Source organism: Temnothorax nylanderi, unplaced genomic scaffold (assembly GCF_030848795.1).
Source record: "Temnothorax nylanderi isolate EJ_2023f unplaced genomic scaffold, tnyl_v1.0 TNYL_tig0053_pilon, whole genome shotgun sequence".
Classification (NCBI taxonomy): Eukaryota; Metazoa; Arthropoda; class Insecta; order Hymenoptera; family Formicidae; genus Temnothorax; species Temnothorax nylanderi.
Genome location: NW_027249115.1, coordinates 196,082 through 211,088, shown reverse-complemented (window position 1 = coordinate 211,088; position 15,007 = coordinate 196,082). Strand labels below are relative to the sequence as shown.

At 40.8% G+C, this 15,007-nt stretch overlaps 2 protein-coding genes across 3 annotated transcripts in view; one reads left to right on the top strand and one right to left on the bottom strand.

Moving 5' to 3' along the window:
• Positions 1 to 15,007, top strand: part of LOC139772732 (uncharacterized) — a 178,345-nt gene that overhangs the window by 50,157 nt on the left and 113,181 nt on the right. The gene's annotated exons all lie outside the window — the stretch shown is intronic.
• The window catches only part of LOC139772728 (LHFPL tetraspan subfamily member 6 protein), a 94,812-nt gene continuing 82,578 nt past the window's right edge, over positions 2,774 to 15,007 (bottom strand). For both annotated transcript variants that reach the window (XM_071706616.1, XM_071706617.1), the window contains exon 5: positions 2,774 to 4,716. In XM_071706616.1, coding sequence (XP_071562717.1) covers positions 4,208 to 4,716 — 509 coding nt within the window. In that variant the 3' untranslated portion in view covers positions 2,774 to 4,207. The remainder of the gene's footprint in view (positions 4,717 to 15,007) is intronic.

Below are 15,007 nucleotides of genomic sequence, written 5' to 3'. Positions count from 1 at the left end.
CCTTTCGCGTGGTTTCTCGTTTCTCTGACTTCGTCAAAATCTTGCGCGTGCTATAGATATACTATATTCGTGCGTAACGATCGCGTTATGATCGCGTCACTATTTTCGTCCCTACGAGAATATAATAAACACATTCGTCGTATCAAGTGAAACGATAATTATGGTGATTATAGCAGGCGAATTTATTGTTAACGAAAACGAGGTTATTGCACAAAAGAAAAAAATACAAATGTAATGTGCAGAAGCGAGCGTAGTGCGGTATCTCCAGATTGAAACGTACGTAACGCGAAACATATTCCTGCAAAGAATAGTGCGTTACGCCGCGCTCGCTCAAAGCGGATTACTACAATGCGAAAACGTACGCAATTATGGGAGACGTGAGGCGTCGACTTTGTCCGACTACAAGCGCGATGCTCAGTGCATACGCGACCATGTTTAGCGGGTAATACGAACTCTCGCTCTCTCTTTTTCTTCCTTTCTCCGCATTGTTTCTACCCGAAAGAACGACCAGAGTTCTTGTATTCGCCGACGTAATATAATATTCACGCGGTGCTTTCGCGGTAACAATGGTATTGCGGATTACTCGTCCTATTTTACACGGGCACCGTTTTGTAAAATGTGACCGAGAACCGCGTCTTTATCTCGCAATGCGGGTAATGGGGAATCTCGCGGATTGTTAAGCCGTCGCCAATGGTGTCTTGGAGCGACGGTGAATTAATTAATTAAGGCAACTAATCGGATCGCGCTAATTCGTACTCGCGAAACGACGAATGCAATGAGACGCGGGATGATTAAAAGTGTTTCGTTCCGTTGATATTTTGCAACGAAACTCCCCCGACTTCGACATTTCTTTCTTTCTTTCTTATTCATTTTAAGTTACGAGTGATGTTGCAATGCCGTGCATGGCGCATAAAAGTTTTCATAATCTGAGAAGCTATTACGTTCGATACATCTTTAGCGATTAATACAACGTATGATTAATAGCGCGTGAATGGAAAGCAGCTTCCTATTCCTCTTCTAGGAGCATCGGATTGCCTGGAACCTAGCTGTTCCTCCTCCTACCTTCCTTTCCCCTTCGTTCTTGAGCATCATCATTCATTGTATCGCGTAACTAGCACAATTATACCCCTTCTTGAACACGCGTTGAATGGTGCGCGCGGCGACCCTTTCGAGGGTAATTCCAATGGCGAGATTACGCCAATTATGTGAATGCCGCATGTTAATGTGGTTGATAAATCTCATTCTGCGGATGATATCTCTGTGCTAACGGGTCTAATGGCGCTAATGTGCGGTCTGAAATCGAGTGAACGTGTTTTAACATACGTACGAGAGCAAGTCAAAAAATAACAATGTATAGGTGATAAAAATAAAAAATCATTTATAATTATTTAACGATGTTACTTATACGCGTCTCATTGATTTCGTACGATTTTCAACATTGATACAATGTTCTCTCGTCACAGTTTATTATTTTATCTTCCTTCCTTTCAATCTCGTAAAACTGAAAGCATAATTTATCGATATCAATGAGAAAGAAATTCGAGTAAAAGTCTGTCGTTATTTTATGACAACAGCGTTGTATTCAAAACGGTACTTCGAACAATATGCGAGCATACGCGATCGTTCACCATATTCGTCCTCCTCCTCTCTAAACAACAGCTTTGGAAACAGATTTCATAAGAAGATACTCTCGTAACCGGCGGCGAAATGCGATACGAGGGCGATTCTGTTTCGTATTCAAAAGCATTTCCCTGTCTTGTCTGCGGTTGCCCGCTCCGATCCCACTGAGACACTTAAATTCGATTCAGGAGGCAGGGCAAAAATTGATTTACAAGGTGCTAGAAGGCACACGCTAATGTATAAAATATCAGCCGGGTACATGGGGGGCATGTCGTGGCAGCCAAAGGGACGCAAGGGAACGAGAGACCGCGAACACGAAGACACGCGGATCCTTTATAGGATTCCGATAAAATCGTCGGAAGCAGCTCAAAAGCGATTAGGCCTCGAACGATCGAAGCGAAATTGGGTCCCTGGATCGATTTATTGCCCGGTAGTCTTGCCAGCCACGGCCTACAATCGCGGACGTAAATAATAGGGAACGATATAGAGCAAATCTGCTCGTATGAGGGCTCGTTGCACGATCGCGATTGTGATCCATCTCCTTCGTGTATATACTGTATGGGCACCAGACTCCGAATAGGCGAGCAACCGTCGTTTGTTGATCGATTGCCCGATGTTTGCGTGTTCAAAATCGATTTATGCCCTACGAGATGGATTGTATATATAATTATACAACGATAGAGCTCGAGCCGCCCACAGGGTTCATTTATCTACTGGTTCTTTGATCAGTTCGGACTCGATTTTACCTACGTGGATGCATGGGAGATTTGCCAATACGATTTGTCCCGTTTATCGAGAAGCTCTGCATGCTTGTTGGCTTTTCCACGAGTAATCCTCATAAAACATCTCGGCTTCGCCTCTCGTCCGTTCAATCGTCCGGCGCTCGGCATAGAAATAATGCGGCTTAATCTGGGTTACGCTAACCAGTAGCATGAACATTCGGTTTTTGTTGAGCACATTAAAATGCACATTATTTGCGCTCGCGGTATTTGCACAACTAACGATAAGCATATGCATTAGCCTGGTTTACCCATGACTGGTTTGCAGTTATAATCCAAGTGCTAAATTGATCCTTAATCAGTACAAACTGTTATCAGCACAAAATCACTACAAAATAATAGTTAATAAAAGCTTGGCAAAACAAAATACATCATACAATGTATATGTATATTTTTATCTTTTCCCACAGTATATAATTTCAGAATTAAAATAACTTCATCGGTTTTCGATTGTAAAAACTAAAACTTTTTTCTGTTCGCGCAATTACACACAACAATACATTTCGATGAAAGCTGCGATGCTCTAATTATAACGCTTCCATTAAATGCAGCTGATAAAGCGTGGTGATTACTGTATATTACTGACGCAACAATAATAATCCCTCTAATTGCCAACGCTCTAAAGAGATAACTGTCGCTCGAATGACACTGATATACCGGCATCCTACTAATGGACTATAAAATGCATCAAGTTGCAACAAGGATCGCGTCTCATCCCTCGAAAGTTTTCATTATAGATGTCTTCTCGTTACTAGACAAGCATTCTACCAGAGAAACTCGTTAATCACGATTGTTCATCAAGAAAAAATTAACTCAACAGAGGTTGGATATTGATAAATTGCACCAACTGTATTAGACAAATCGCATCGCTAAAATAAAACTCGATTTTATCATTTTTTAAAAATAATTTATTTTTCATTAAGGGATCAAGTTTATTTTATTTCGTAATTTTTTATGTTATTGCACAAGTTAAGTAATAGTAGTCAATTACTATTTAGCGTTTACTATTAAACACTGTCTTTTTTGTGCTACCAGCGATTATAATTTATAAGTGTCTATGTCGCAATTTTCTTAAAAGCGTGTTGCAACGCACAGGCCGTTTACGATGATGTACATCCAGGCTTCATCGCAGCGATATTACCTTAGCTGTTCTCTCTATCCCTTTTGGGTAGGTATGCATCCGACAGGTCGCAGGAAAACTCAGTTTCCGTGGTGCGGAAGTAACTTGAAGTCGACACAAAAGCGTCCAAGCGACCGAGCGAAAAAGTACTCTTGGCTACGGGAAATTGACGTTTTGGATTATTTAGCGGTGCAAAGCGGACCGAATAAAATACCGCTTTATATCCCAGACAGGATTAAAACGCGTCGACAAATGTTTTTACGTTGCCATTTTTGCGCCGTTATTTTATTTACATTACAAAATTACTCATTTACCGCGAGATAATATACGCAAGTCCCATCTAATTCTTTTGAGAGAGCGAAATTATTCCTGCTGTGCTATGTCTCGGTATAATTAAAGTATAATATAATAATATGCTGCAAATTTCTATTATATCATTATTATATCGCATAAAAACGGTTTCAAGCGAGCAACGTAAAAGTAATCTCCAGCCAACTTTTTTAGCACGTGCATGAGAATACTGGTAGGAAAAAAATATTTTAATAAGGGAGTTTATGCGAAAGTTTTATATTATATAAATATACGAAGACATTTTTCATAAAATATTACGTAAATGTAAATTTTTTAATAACACGATACTTTAAGGAATTACGACACCTCGACTATGCGAGACGAGGTTTGCGCTCGATCAGATTTTCACTAAGGAAAAATCGGTTCTAGATTGACCGAGGAATTTCGTGGACGACGAAGGTGATTTGAGAGACGGCCTGTATATATATTCCCTAGGTAGAGAGAGAGTAGCCGGTGAAGGAAAAGCGGTTCGTGCACCCGTGAGCGCGAACATCCTGATTCCACGGCGTCGGGCATTGTGGCGACGGTTTTCTCCCGTTTCCTCCGCAGCTTCGCGTTGGCCCAACGGGAAGAGATCCTCCACCCGGGCGCGCCGAGCGCCCGGGGTTTCACCGGAAGGCGGTACAAAAGCTCGCCGGACGGATGGTGCCAAGTCGGTGGTGCGGAGTGGCGCGGGAAGAATGGTCGCCAGCAAATATACGTATTTTTTCTCCTTTTTTCCTCCCCCTCTCTTTTGACCATCGTTCGGGACTATTGTCGCGTTTCCTGACCTCGGACTTAATCTCGTTTCGTCGCGAGCGGCATGTGCTTTCCGTGTGGGCGCATCGTAACTAGGTACTACAGAAACTGTTGGCAAAAATAAGCGCTTTAATTTTTAATTGTACAATAAGTATATACAAAAATTGATGCAAAATACTGCGCTATCGCGTCTCTGCGGCTTAATTTGCGAGTACTATCTTATTTTCACTAAATAAACATACGAGTTATATATCAGATAATAACTTGTATGTTTATTTAGTATTATATTTCCGTGCATTTCGTGCGACTCTCACTGAGGAAACATCCTACACTCGCGCGGGCGCGGTTCTAATGCTCTTGAGATACTTTGTGATAGGTCAGGGGACATCCCATATAATATACGAATGTCTTCCGCCTACAAATGGAACACCATGAAACACGTCCGCGCAGCGATGTAGTGGACGAGGGGGAAAAGCCGGTAATTCGCGTAAGGCTGGCGCAGACAGTCGGACGAATCGTTTGCACTGTGTCGCTACACGGGTGCTCGTAGATATCGCGGTCGAAAGGTCAGCCGGTGATAAACGAGGCCGTTAATCTGCGCCCCGGATGTAAGAAAATGAAGTTTCCTTCCCGCGCGCGCCGCGGCGCTTTGTTTCGTCGGACGCGCGCTTTATCCCCCCGTAAATTAATCTGGACTGCTAGCGTGCGTGCAGGTAAACCGCAATTGCAATGGCTCATCTGGGATCGCTAAATTCGACAGCAACCGGCAGGCGCCGCAGAACGATATTAATATCGGGTATCGCCTAAAACTGTTATTCATTTGTCAGTAGTATTGCAAATCGATCGTATTCTAGGAAAGCATAACAAAATTGCCAGGCAATAAACCAACGCAGACAAAGGTGTATTGTGTTTGTATGAATTGTTTGATCGTTTATATGCAACATGAAAATGCTTTTTCGAACCCGATTAAAATATTATTCTTTTCTCAGATTTATTTTTTTTTATTAACAGAAATTTTATAAAATAGCATTTGACCGATACATTTAGTTTGTTTTATTTTATAGAGTAAACTATTTGCATGGCATAATAAATAAAACGATCTTAGATTTTTTGTTCATATATTTTCTTGTTAATATATTATATATTGTTAATATATTCTTGTCAATATAATTTTGATCATTTATGGCTAATTATGGATATATATGATAAAGAAATATGGATCGATCAACTTAATTACCTGTCCATAATCTGGCCTGCAACTTTAAATTTTTAATTGATGCGATACGCATTGTAATAATCCGTAACGAACTGTATTCTAAAATCGAATAGGCAAAAGCTGTTAGTCGACACGGATATTATTCATGCGTGAGGATCAGCTAACTTGCGCATCGTAAACCTTGATAATCGGATGGTTTATCGATATCATATAAATGTCACTTCACTCGTGCATGATATAGTTACAAATGCGTGGTTGTTCGACAGATGAATTTTTGTTCAAGCTTTTGCTCAATATCGAATATGCCACACGTTACACGATGCTATTGTAACGTTATTGCAATACATCGTGTGATATAATATCGCAATCAGTGTTATATCTACTGGAAAAATATACATTTAGCTGAATTTAGTCACGGACAAAATTCAATTTGCGTTAAACTTTGAACTTGTTAAAAAACATCAATTTAAAATATCATTAAACGGCAAATGCGGCGTAAAAATTTGGCGGAACAAAACAAATCGAATTCGCGAACTATCAATCGGCAATATATAACAAATATTATTTTGCTAGTGCAGTTTTGGCTTTATCTGAAAAAAATACCATTCGTGTATCTGATATCTTCCGGAAATAAATTCCATAGTTACATAAACATGATTGCGTATGTAAATATAATACATGTATGTGTGCATGGCAGGGCGCTCAGTTAACGAATATACACCGAAACTAGCGAAATTTGATTGAATTCCCCAGTCAACATTTATATCATATTCCAACACGATGTAAACTTTAAATTCAATTTGCAAATTCTCTGTGGTTTATCGGAACTTACCATATCTCAGAGCTAAATTTATCGATATACCTATAAGACAAGTGTACATACATAATATATATATATATATAATTAGTGAGCGCATTATACATACATACATAAAACTTATAAGGTATGAGCTTTATTTGTTCATCGGAATTATATATTACACGTCGTCTTAGATTTTATCATTCCATTTTCGCCATTAATTTTTTTTCCATGAAAAATGTGTTGTTTGCACTATGAAGTAACATTCGAGAAAAATCGTTAGGCGTTATTGATTTCTCAGCGATAAAGACTAAGGTCCGTCGCTAAGGAAGACAAGGTAGATTCGTTAAGTCTCCGGACGACGACCTTAGTTTCTTCTTCAGGCGGGGACGTGAAAAAAGAAGCAACTCGGTTATGCAAAAGTGAGAAATTATGCAAAGTACTCGTAGGGTTTGACGCGACTGGTCGCTGAACAAAGGGGCGGCGGGCGCGGGGGCAAACGGCGCAAGGTTGCGCGAGGGTGAGCGAGAGGAAAACTAGGAAGAGGAACGGGACAGACGTCGAGAGTTGTTTTTGCACTACGGGTTATTCGGCGCGAAACTCTGACGCCACCCTTCGTCGTCGTCAGGCGTGGGGTTGAATTATCGGGCCGCGAAACAGGATCCTTGGGGCTGAAACGCGTTAAATCTTAAACTCCCTTAATTCCAGACTCGCGTCGCGAAAGCATTTTGCCGGTGGCTTGCGGACCGTGGTTGCAGCTATGTAAATTCTTTAGCGAGAATTCGCATATAAGTGCCGGACGCGCAGTCTGCCGGTCTCTCGCGGCTTACCGGGTGAAGCGAGATTTCCAAAGAGATATGCATCCAACGTAGATAGTGTTTATATTGAAATCTCGCGCAGAATATTGATATAAAAGGATGAATATGCGGCGACGACCGTATTGATCGACACAAAGATAGGCAAGTAAAATCCTCCATACGTATTTTATGCATCTTGTATAAACGCGTGCAATTACGAATGCTTTATTTATTCTGATTGCTTTCTCTCATATCCTTATCTATAATTTGAAAAAAGACAATCTTGAATTTTTATAATTTACTAAATTTAACGTGCATTAATTTGTGTTTAGACAATTGGAGCATAACTTATCGTGCACTTCATACCACGCATTTCTTTTAAGAATTGTTCCACTCGATCGATCACTCAACAACTTCTCGACCGATCGCGTTCGCGTATCGGAGGAAAACGGTTCCTCGAGATGTTATTTTGAAACTTCTTAAAGAACTTGTCTTGCAGAATTAGCGGAAGACATGTGTAAGTTCGCAATCATCGTGAACTTAAGAAGAAGTTTACTCCTCAGAGTTCAGTTACACAAGGTGGTTCGAAGGGATTGCCAGTTGCAGAGCGTCCGGCTCGACCATTTGTAATTTTCCGCTCGATGTAGCATAAGCTTGCTGGCATGATTCAGAGTACTTTCAGCTATTTGCCGAAGCCCGGTAGAAGATATTTCATTTTGTCGTGACGGAGAAGGGGAGCGTCGCGCGAACGGAAGCGAAAACAGTGTGGAGGAACCGAAGAATTCTCGGACAAGAAACTTATAATACTCCGCATATAGTACGCCCTTTGTTAAAGCGCAGTAGGTCTTTACTTTCCACATTGCATACTACAATGATAACGTACCTATGGGATGGAATAAAAACATTCGGCTATTACAGTATTGACGTCTTTGTTTTCTAATAAAAAAAAACAGTCTCTAGAGACAACTTGATTCGATCTCTGTGAAATCGAAAAGAAACAAATCTAACCGTAAGAGATATGTCTTTTTTTATACGTACCATTTTTTGAATGAAATCATCAAAGCTAATTCGATATATTTCTGAGCAAATATTATTAAAAGGATATAAAAATGTTTTAGATTGATTAAAAGTTTTATAATATTTACATTTAAAAAATATTACAGTTACAAAATTTTAATATAGTTATAAAATGCATGAAAATGTATCACAATCTCCGTCATAAAACTTTTAAAACTGGAACTTTAAAAATGTATGTATCTATATCCTACAGTTTTTATAATGTTCGCTTAAAATCAAATATGCCATATTACTTTCGAAAGGTTGTTTCGCTAATACGATACGTAAAAAAATGTCTTTTAGAGATTTTTGCTTTTAACAACGTATTTCTAAGAAGATCGAACTGGCTTTAAACACTTTTGATGGTTCCCTTGTAAGAGGAATTTGGAGATTTTACAATTGAATTTTTTATGAATGCAGACATTTAGGAAAAACTTCGAGGATTTTTTAACATATTACTTTTTTATGATTGCTTTACGGCGCGGGCGATTGCTACAGAATATTTTGGACTTGGCAATTTTACATTGGTCGAGATATGGTGCACGAAACTCATTTAGATCCGTCGATGTATCACGAAAGCGGCTGCGATATCGGGTATAGAAAAGCGCGGCGGGTGTTTACCATCGAATTTGCATTGTAAAAGGAAAGCGGTTGCGCGATTTTGCATGAAAACCTCCCATACGATTGCGAGAGTGGGCTTCCAATCGTGCATAATTCAGGTTTCCACCTCCGCTCGTCCTGGAACTCTCTCTTTCGCTACCGATTCTGCGGCCCCCTGAAAAACCGTGCGGGACGGGAGATAAACTCCAGGCAGTATTTTATTGGCTGAGTGACTTACCCCGTTGCGAGTAATTTATGTTTTGAATATGCTAAAACTCCTCTCATAAATATGAAACAAGTGTCACGGGTGTCGCCGTGAAGATAACGAATTTTACAGACGAATTTGTTTTTTACTATCTTCCCGTTCGTTTGAGCAGCTTCGACATGCTGCAGCGATAGATACGATCGGGATAAATGCGTCTTGCAATATCGATTAATTTCCGTAACCTTCAATTATTAATTTTGTTCCTTTATACTTTCTTTTAATACAAAAAAGACACTATTGTATCTGAAATCTGATTTAATACAACAAAGTACTTAGAGAAAAAAAGGGATTTCCATAATTTAAGCCTGGATTAGATAGAACTTATTTAAAGTAGATCTTACGAATAATAGATTTAGTCCATTCTAGCTCTATTTTTTCGGCCTTTGTTCTCGCTCGCCATCCGAATAATGCATATTCCTACGTAATCGTCCTTGTCACGTTCGCTTCGACGTAAGTGATCGAGGGGTCGACGCAAACGCGGCTCTGCTATCCGGGAGGGTCCCAAAGTGTACCTTCCTCAAAGTTTGCGGCGTCGATCATCACCGAGAGTCACTGCGGCTCTCGATCTCCGTCAGTGATGCGCGATCGATGACGAACGCACAGGATATGTATAATCGGATTAAATAAATTGATGGATGGACGCACAGCGGCGGTCTGTAAATCCCGAGGGGTACGGGGCACCGCGTGACACGTACGCTGTAAAATAAATCTGCATGGGGCGTGGATTATAGCATGTGTGTGTGTGTGTGTGTGTGTGTGTGTGTGTGTGTGTGTGTGTATTTCTACCCTGTTTGTGCCTACATGTGCATACTATACCACTACTAACTGTTGCGGCGCAACGTACTCTCGACTGACATTAATTCTTGGTCGAATTGTGTGTATCCGAATCGTCGCCACGGTGGTTTATTACCGGTAATCATATTTGTTACGAAGTGCAACCGCATTCAAGCCGGTCAATATACAGGTAATCTCGGAGCGGATATCGCGCACTGACGCTGCGTCCATTTAAAGATATTTGCGCGCATTTGACTGCCACATTTGTTCGCACACGCGATTCATTCGCGAAATAATTTAAACAAATAATACATAATATTTCGAGACGGTGATTTCCAGTCTCAGTCTCGTGACACTTCGCATATTTGATACCTTTTTAGCCAACACTGTTTTTACAGCACAATATTGCGCTCTTTTTTCTTTCTTTTTCTCTTTTACCATATATCTATTATTATTCCATCACGAAATTTCAAATGTCGCAATCCTGCCGTATATAATCGCTTGAGCGCAAGGAACTACATTGGCGTAAATCAGCTCAAACGTTCCTTCAGTATAATCTTAATGGAATTAACCCCGTAGCTCTATTATAGTTTCACAGTCCCGCGCGTCGTAGCCTCGCTTAATTGCATGAAATATAGACGAGAAGGAATTACGCGCAGCTCAGCGATAAATAATTATTCAGCTCACGCATCGGCGCATATTATTAACGTTAATTCAACCACGGCCATCGACGGGACTGCACAAATACTTCCTTGCTCGCCACAGCCCTTGATTATAATTTTATAACGATAATCATCTTCATTATTATTTTCACGCAAATTGTGCACCATTTAACGATTAATTATCATTTTACTCAAGTATCGGACATACTTTATCGGAATTAATGTTATTGACATCTGACAAATATGTGCGAATAATCTTTGTCTTTTATACTCGATTAGCGTTTTACAGTGATTTTCTTGATTGTTTATTCACGCAGATATTTTCGACGAAACCTTAGCGGCATTGCACTCGACTTCCGCAATTCGTCAGTGAGCGACATGGTAGATCGGTAACGGTGTGTCGACGAACCGATGTAACTTTCGTATAATGAGTCCATGTAACGGTAAACCCACCGCTCGTTCGTTCGTTGCGTTGCGCACGTTTTCATTACCCCATAAAACATCACTCAACTCTCAGCCGTGCAGTTACGGCGCGAATACGAGGCGCGGGCGTTCAGATGTCGGCAGTGTCGGCACGCGTATCCACTTTTCCGCCATTGTATAAAAGCGCTTACACACCGGGATTTAGGACTCCGTTCTGAAGAGTCGAATTATACGGGCGCATAATGCGCATGGAGAATCCCTCCCAGCTATACAGGTTTAGGAAAGCGCGAATCAACAAAAAGTTGGAAGAATCGAAGAGAGATAGCATTTTTAAACGTGTTAAAAAAATTTTTTCCTCCCACGTATTGCTCTACAGCTTCGTTCAATTATCGCAATAATTTATAGAGATGCATGTACATATGTGCTCTTGCTAAAACGTCATGCTTGAAATACGATTTTGGAGTATTGTACGGGGGAGACGGGGAAGAAGAGAACGGGCGGGATTTGTAAGCGCGAGAACATTAAATAACGATGGGAATGTTGGTTTCAACCGGCCTTTAGAGAAGGACGGGCGCGCAGAACCGCAAAACATCGATCTCCGTTTAAAGTCGCTATCGCGATCGCGAAAAATATTCCGTGAAACGCGAGTACCCGATGGTATATTAAACCCGCGACGGCAAATGAAAAATATCTAACCAGGCAGACGAATGTTTCGTTGGTACATAGCTGAGCGGACGAGAGTGCTTTACACAGTTTACAGAAGAGTTCCACATATCTCTTCTGCTAATATCATCGGTGCGAGAATTCGCTTATGTAAGCCGCTATTCAGAGACGACCCATTATCGTGTTCTGCGATTTCTCGCGGTAGCAAATCGATTCATCACACGCGCGTACGGAGAGCTTTCTACGTGTATCTTTCGCGACTCGGTAAAAGCTGGAGAGAGTACATTCGCTAGAGATTTATGTGAGTATACCATATTTAATACTATTGGATAATTTGATTTTTCTACCGAGTGGATTTATTATTTCTAGTGCATACGTACTATCAATTAAGATTTTTGCATGTGCTAATATTACATTTAAATACAAATCACATAGTACATAAATGTTATTTAACTATATAATATTATGTTTAGTTAGGAATACTTGTGTATTTAAATGATCGTAGAAACAAGCAAACATTCAGTAATTATTCGCTCACGTATTTGATATCTTTGATATCTTACGAGCTCTCTCTCTCTCTCTCTCTCTCTCTCTCTCTCTCTCTCTCTCTCTCTCTCTCTCTCTCTCTCTCTCTCTCTCTCTCTCTCTCTCTCCTTCCTTCTCTTTTTCGACACAAATACGAGCGAATGGGAGTTTCGCGAAGATAAGCGAGGATAAGGATAAGAAGTCCGTATTTTCCACCCTTGCACAATGAAAGCGTTGTGCTCGGTGATAGGTAGGAGAGATTAAGTGCCATTAATACGACCCGCTAAAATACGCGCGAGGAGTCTTGGCATCGCCGCGCCACGTAAAATCGCCTAATCTGTTACCGACGTCTGACCGCTCGTATTTTTCGAGGAAGCGGCTACAAGGATCTACAAACACCGTAAATCTGTGTCTTCCTTTAGCTTCGTAACCCGTGCCACCACGTTCCCGTCCTCGACCGTGGAAAAGCGATATCGATAAGAATAGCGGCGCACTTCTCGCTTCTCGCATGCGAAAGCTTCTCTTCGCAAGCACGAATTTATGAAATTCCCTTTATAATTCGTTTCTCTGTCTGATTTATAATCGATTTGCGCGTTCTCGCGGATGATATTTCACGACAAGCGCTCTCGTATTTGCCTCGCGAGATTATCCGCTAAATTAAATTTAACTCGAGGTGTATTTTATCAGTGTATCATGTTACCGCGATAATGTGCCGCGGAGGATATATGTATAACGCATTTAAAATTCAGTCACGTAACCCCTCGAAATTGTATCCGTATAGGTGGTAAGTGTTTAGTCTCTCTAATCGTCGCAAAACTGATATCTTAACTTAGCACGCTGGTAAACCGCGTGCTCGACGTCGACGAACTTTCCTGGAATATATTAGCCTAGTCCCGTGCTACATATTGTGGGCTGTAACAAGTAAGAGCAAAACCTCTGGGATTAGTTTATTTATCACGTGGAGAGTTGCGGAATTTTGATACAGCCAATTTGTACAGAAACATGAAATTTTAATGGATATTGAGCTCGCAATGCAGCTAGAGTAATATAGAGCTGATTATTCGCGAGCTTTTAATACCAGGACAAAGAACAAAGAGCTGTTTGCGATTTTAATCGGTATCTGGAAGTGAAGATCCGTGAAAAAAGCAGAGTATAGTAGTGAAAGTACCGTGTACATGCGTATATTATACGCATACATATACATACATGTATATTTGCCTGCATTTATAATTTTCTTTTCCCCTGGGACGAAAAATGTGCTTTATCTTAGTCGCGTTTGTGTCGACGTAATTCCCGCGATTTAATTACCGAGCGAGTCGAAACGAGTGTCGGAGGTTTTACATCGGCGAAACATCGTTTTCCCAGCCCGGGGCGATTTTCATTTCGTGTTAATCACTTCGCAGCGCCGCTCTTTACTTTGGCGGACCCGTTTTTCACGAGAATCGATAAATGCCAGTTATAGAACAGTGAGCGGTTCCGTTTAGCGTAGCAGGTAGATATAACGGCGAGTACAGAAGTGACCGTGGTATGAAACAATGGTGGCTTGTTTTGATAAAAAATACACATTGTAATTTGCCTTCTGGTTTGAACGTTTGATCGAACCACAAGGATGTTTTAAATAGTTTTATTTGTATTACGATATATCTCAGATTTTTAATCGTAATAAGCTTTTCGATGAGTAAAAAACTTTTTAAGTACGAGGCATGACTAGGACAAAACGAGGAATTAAACTACGAATAATCGACATTGATGACACTTATCTTAAAAAATAATAAAAGTATTAGTACCATATAGAAGAGTTTAAAATTCTTCTTTATTCTCGAAAGAGGTATTTTTTCCTGCTGACCGGATATGAAAATGTGTGAATGTAAGAGCGATCATACCATACTCAATGAAAGCGGCGGCGGAGCAAATCGGATGACGGTCTAATGGAATTTTATTCGTCTTCACTTCTGTTCTCGCTGTTTACCATTCGAAGTATCTGCTCACTCGCAATTCCCTTTCTCTCTAAATTTACTTAAAATCCAGAGTTGGCGATCTTTCTATTTAAATTTTACGTAAATTTCACGTAATTTATCTTTACATAATTTATTTTTCAACGACGAATGACATTCTAATGGAAAAATATCTTGCGGCAGGCAGTTTTAAAAAGATGACATTTGGCATATCGTACTCGCGAAAGCTGCTCGCTCGTTGCACAAATGTTACAGCAGACATCTCGCTGTTCATTCATGCAAATAAATTACATTGACACGTAATAGTCGTCGCATCGCCGTCGAAGAGCAATCGTTCCGATTACATCGCCAGACTGCTCTCGAGTACATCTCGCTCGGGTTTCAGCTATAATTGTCCTCTTCCCTTTCCGTGGACATGCCCGAAAATGGCGAACGTCAACTCGCTTGAATAGACGCGAGCACCTCGATCGATCCCTTATTCTGCTGCTCGATGTCCGGGCGATTAATTGATCAAGCGGGCAGCGGGACGGCAAGGTCATTTGTCGGAGACGTTGTTAAGGGTCTCTTCGAGGATCAGTGGGGATTCTCCGCCGTATCGGTCCGCCCTAGAACCTCCGAATCCCATCGCTTCTATGCGCACGGCAATACCTCTACGTTGACGGAA